This window comes from Trachymyrmex cornetzi, unplaced genomic scaffold, assembly GCF_001594075.2.
Source record: "Trachymyrmex cornetzi isolate Tcor2-1 unplaced genomic scaffold, Tcor1.1 scaffold1, whole genome shotgun sequence".
Taxonomy (NCBI): domain Eukaryota; kingdom Metazoa; phylum Arthropoda; class Insecta; order Hymenoptera; family Formicidae; genus Trachymyrmex; species Trachymyrmex cornetzi.
The window spans coordinates 65113-70803 of NW_017295542.1; the positions used below are offsets into that span (position 1 = coordinate 65113).

A 5691-nucleotide genomic window follows, 5' to 3' on the forward strand; every position below is an offset into this window, starting at 1 on the left:
TCTTCTATATTAAACAAGGATGATACACGGGGTCATCAGAGTAATGCAGAAGACAATTAAATTGCCTAAGACAATTAAAAAAAAAGGCTGACTTACATTTACATGTTATACAATTTTATTCAAAAAGAAAAAAATTGTATGGTAAAGACATTTTTCGTTAAAGTAATATAAACACATATGAATACGAAATAGCATACATATAGCATACATATAGACCCGTATTCAGAACGCGCTTTTATCGATAAAAGCGCACTTTTATCTCTGAAATTCTATAATATACGTGACGTAAAGTATAGTATGTAGCGTACTAACATCGTTGTAAGCGCCTTCTGAATACGGGCCATAATGTCTTTTGTAAAAGTAATTCTTTTTATATTTGGCTCAAAGTTGCAAATAAATTCCAGCACCAATCCAAAATGATCTACAACCGTTCACTGAGCGCTTTTGTATTTGATTGGCGGATTCCATTAGATCCCAAAATATAGATCAAACAGGTACAAGAGTTCATTGTACGCTTTAATTAAATTTCTTTCTTCTGATTAATCAAATGTTTGGGAGAGGGAGGGGAGGGAGGGAGGGGGAGGACGGAGTGTTTAATAGAGTAGGGGAGGTATGATCGGAGTGGGAGCGCGTCTCAGGTCGAGCGGCAAACTATGAGACCGCTAGCGCCGGCGTATCGCAAGCTACAGATGTCCCTTGTAATAATTGATCTGTTAATATTGATTTAGAATTTTAAATTAATAATTACTATTCTTTTTGTAGTGGAATTTAGCATTGCTCTTTGTCAATATGAGACATCGTAAATTATTTGACTGAGCAATTTATAAACTATTTGTTGAATTCGTCATTGGCGTTAATGCTTCAGCGAATAATTGTAATTGTAACAAATATCAAATTGATTAACGTTCACTTAGCAAAGAAATTTATGATGAATCCGAGCAATTCAAGCCGTTTCATTATATCATATCCTTCGGGAGGGGATTGAATGAAAGTAGAATATATCGCCATATTAAAGTTTGTATTTTTATTTAATACGAAACTGGCTGACACGTTGGTTATATTGAAGTTGACGCGGATCCCTCGTTTGATCATTCTATTGAAAAAGTATTTTTATTATGTTACCGATGCGGTTAGTTGACTAACTGCATTAAAGGAATTGTTGAAGAAACAGATAGTAATGGAAGGAAGAATTGAGCAGCTCCTACAAACGCGGTCAATTCTGAGAAGGGACCAACTAAGCAGCTCCTATAAGCGCAATTAGTTCGAAGGAGAGGAGGGGTGGGGGCACTGAACTCTATAATGGAATGGGCATCTAGGAAAATTCGTGGCCGCGACTGATCAGTCGCCATCTTGGCTCGATCAGATGCCTGAGCAAATCAGAAGCTTTCAGGTGCTCATACGCACTTACGTTTAGTGTTTTTTAGTAAAAACGCAAATTATTTATACATATATGTTCTGTGCGCAAATGTCAGCAAGACTGTTGTGTGTGAGGTTATATTTGAAGAATTATAAAATCGCGTGACTGTCTACAAAGCAACAACATGAAGTGCTGTGTGCCTGGGTGTAGGCAGAAAAGTAAAAAAGACGGCCTTTCATTACATAGGTAACAAGTTTTGTATTAAATATTAATTCCTGCATATTGTGTTAACGATGTAGGATATGAAGTGTTATTTTATTGAATGTATTAATAAAATTGAAGTGACATTTTTGTTTATATACCATTCATGTCCATATAGATTTCCATTGAGAGACCAAAATCTATTTCAATCATGGATTGATCAAATTCATACGTATTTGGAAAAACATAACTGTGAACATGGAAGATTCAAAAAGAATACACAATCTGTTTTGTGTTCAAACCATTTCCTTAAAAGTGATTACATTCCTACAGTAAGCAGCCATATATTAAAACCTTCAGCGTGTCCTTCAGTCTTTTCGGTAAGTTATATAAAATAACAATAGGATTACCCCCGGATCTACAATAGAATTTTAATCCTTAAGCCATAAGAAATGGACGAATCATAGTCGCTCATTCTTCTCAGATTTGACCATAATTGATCAATTTCTTATGGCTTAGGGATGATATTTTATTTATGTTTTTGTAGTACAACCAATTTTCCAAGTCTGTTGATTGGCTATGGGATAGAGAGATCTCTGTTCTGTACACATTTGTTCTATGACAAAAACGCACAAATGTAATAGTGCCCTAAGGTTTAAAATACGTATTGGGTGCTTTCCAATTGATGACATAAGTCGACACAAGTGTCGTTCTATCTTTGTCACTCTCAGAATGTCAACAAGGATAGAACGACGCTTGTGCTGACTTGTGTCGACTTGTGTCATCAATTGGAAAGCACCCATTGTAGATCCAAGGTAACATGAATAGACTGTAGGCACATAAACCTTGGTTTTATTTGAGAAAAGAATGACTTGAAATCTAATCATTCATGGGATGGGGTAATGTAAATGTTAGTTTCAGTTTTAAAACCATTTTCTATCACACAACTTGCAAGATATTAAAGCAGCATTTTTATGTATTACAGTGTGATCCTAATCCTGTAAAGAAAAAACGGTCTAAATTAAGCTCTATAACACCTGCACGTCGATTGCACTACATTCTTCCAAAAGTGGAGATTGTTGAATTGGAATATCTAAAAGTAATGGCCACAGAATGCAACAAAGAAAACAGAGAAGTAAGTTGAATATATGTAGAATAAAAAACATACACATTGCAGAATTTTTTACATTATAGATACCTTATCTCATGGTGCAAATTTCCTAAAATATTTACACAAATTTTAGAAATACTAAAAAATTTCCAATTTTTAATACAATTATAATGAAATAATAATTTGCATTATTATAAAGTAATTATATTGAAAATTGTGTATTTTTTGTATTTTAAAATTTAAAATTAAATTATTAATTTCAAAAAAATACGAAACACTTGTCAATTATTATTAATTATCATTAATTATTTTAATATTATTGTTAATTATTTTATTAATAATATAATTGTATAAAAAAGAGTTTACTTTGTGATATATGTAACATCATTCATACTTGTTAATAATTATTAGTTTGCTCTTTTTAGAATATCTCACGTATTCAAGATTCGGTATTTGAAGAACCGGTGATTAAAGAAGCAAGAATAGAGGAGCCAGTGATAAAAAAGAGTATAGTCGACGAAGTGATGCTCGAAAAAACTGAGGTCGAGAAACCAATGCTTCAAGAAGGTACAGTTGAGGCACTGATGCCAGATGATACGATCGAGGAACCGTTTATCAAAAACACACAAGAATCGTTCCTCGAAGATTTAAACAAGGTACAGCCATTTCATGGTTTTGTAGTTTTCCTGCAAGTACGATTATTTATTTATTAATGTAGTATTTCAATAGATTCAATAGATAGAACAAATGTTCAGTCAGCGTTACAAATAACTCGTTGTTGAAAAATCGTTTCAATAATTAGTTAATGGATTTCCTTTAAAAAAATACATTTTCTATTTATTCAATTAACATTGAATAATGTAATTGGTAATTTGGCTCCCAAGTGCTCTTTGTAATCCTGATAACAAACAACAATTAAAGGCAAGAAATTCAAAATTAAAAGTGGCAGATTTAAATTTCAAAATGTGATTTGTTTATATTTTCAATTTGTCTAATAAATAATAATGTACAATTTTAATTATTGTCAACTTTTTATGTATTTATTCCGTGACTTTATTATTTCTTGTAACTATCGGAGTTATGACGATATATTTCCATTTGTAGAATGAATGCACCAAATGTTTATTATTAACCGACAAAGTCCAGAAGTTAGAGGGAAAACTAGAGGCTGTAGAGGAAAAACTAGAGGCTGTTATGAAGCAGAAATCCTGCAATCAAAGTGACATTAGCGATAATTCTTCATTTCACCATGAAGAATTGTCGCAAAGATTAAGTACTTCAAGCAGAGCAATACGAAATGATCACTGTTATGTAAGCACTCCACAAAGCTTGCAACAAAAGTTAGATTTTTTGAAAGCCAAGGCGATTAGGATGAAAGAACAAAAACGTAATATTGTAAAGAAATTTCGTCGATCGATGATTAAAGTATCGCAGTTAAAAGATTTGATGAAGTCTATGAAGAAAGAAAAGATCGCTAGACCGGAACTCGTAAACCATTTGGAGCAAGTATTTGGTGGAGCTCCTCTACAACTTTATGAAAGGTACATCCAGGTAAATGACGCTGGTACAATGAGAGTTACCAAGAAATATTCTGATACCTTGCGTGCTTTCGCTTTAACATTGCACTTTTATTCTGCTCGAGCATATGATTTCGTTCGTGAAGAGTTTGGTTTGTGCTTACCCCATCCAAGAACGTTGCGTGCTTGGTACAACAAAGTCAAAGGCGACCCTGGTTTTACAGAAGAATCTTTTTCGGCACTTAAAATTAAAGTAGATGAGTATTTATCAACTGGAAAAACTTTGTATTGCTCCTTGATGCTTGATGATATGCACGTTAAAAAACAAGTGGAATGGGATGGCAAAAACTTTTATGGTTTTTGTAATATACGTAAAGATGATACAGGACGTTTTTACACTGCTACTCAAGCACTGGTTTTTATGGTTGTAACCATCGATGCATCCTGGAAAGTTCCTCTCGGCTATTTTCTACATGATGGCATAAAAGCGGAGCAATTGACGGCATTAACTAAAGAATGCATTCAACGTTTGCATGAGATTGGTGTTAGAATTCCTTCTTTAACTTTTGATGGTCCTACTGTTTATTTTAGTATGGCTAAGCTCTTGAGAGCTAATCTGGGAATGGATTCTTTCCAATCAAGTTTTCCACATCCTTGTGATCCCACGCTTCAAGTGCATTGTCTATTAGATCCTTGTCATGTTTTGAAACTTGTGAGAAATGCATGGTATGATTTAAAGGTAATAATAGATGGTAATGGTGATTTAATTTTATGGGAATTTATAGAAAAGTTAGACAAACTTCAACAAACCGAGGGATTGCGGGCGGGCAATAAATTAAGAAAAGCACACATGGAGTGGAAAAAATCACCAATGAAGGTAAATCTCGCTGCTCAGACACTTAGTTCCAGCGTCGCTGATGCTATAGACTTCTGCCGTGATATCGGAGTGGTTGGTTTTGAAAAAAGCGCACCGACTACTAACTTCATTCGAAAAATGGATGGATGGTTCGACATCATGAACTCTAGACATCCGAATGGTCGCGGTTTTAAGGCTCCACTATCAACAAACAATGAAAGCAGTTGGAGATCATTTCTACACGAAATGGTTCAATACATCTCGTCACTTCGGATAATTAAGGACAGGACTCCTATAGTTGCCAGTTCAAAGGAAACTGGTTTCATTGGCGTCATTTTATCCTGCAAAACCATGGTTCGTATATTTGATGAATTAATAGGAAGTCACGAAACCCACTTACAGTATCTCCTTACATACAAAATGTCATAAGATCATGTCGAGTTATTTTTTAACGCAATCCGAGCTAGAGGACGATGGTGTGTTAATCCTACACCTCGTCACATGTCTTCGGCTTATAAACGTCTGCTAGTGAGGCACCAAGTAAAGGCTTCAAATGGCAATGTGACTGCTATGGAGCAAACTACAATCCTCTTTGCGACTCGGAATTCTATTACTCAGTATCAAGACACCGTAGCGCAATGCGATACCT

General features: G+C 34.5%; 1 protein-coding gene across 1 annotated transcript; it reads left to right on the forward strand.

The window, feature by feature from the left end:
* Positions 1–2322: 2322 nt before the first annotated feature.
* LOC108770575 (uncharacterized) lies at positions 2323–5077 on the forward strand. The gene is made up of 5 exons (XM_018522231.1): positions 2323–2468; positions 2544–2693; positions 3095–3325; positions 3774–4220; positions 4972–5077. The coding sequence occupies exons 1-5, from the start codon at positions 2448–2450 to the stop codon at positions 4978–4980; spliced, it is 858 nt and encodes a 285-aa protein (XP_018377733.1). The 5' UTR covers positions 2323–2447; the 3' UTR covers positions 4981–5077.
* Positions 5078–5691: the final 614 nt, after the last annotated feature.

Bases quoted from the DNA above. Each gene is read 5' to 3' on its own strand.
- LOC108770575 (XM_018522231.1), top strand. From the start codon at position 2,448: ATGGGATGGGGTAATGTAAAT. The intron at 2,469-2,543 runs GTTAGTTTCAGT...TATGTATTACAG, and splicing joins TGGGATGGGGTAATGTAAAT to TGTGATCCTAATCCTGTAAA. The intron at 2,694-3,094 runs GTAAGTTGAATA...TGCTCTTTTTAG, and splicing joins GCAACAAAGAAAACAGAGAA to AATATCTCACGTATTCAAGA.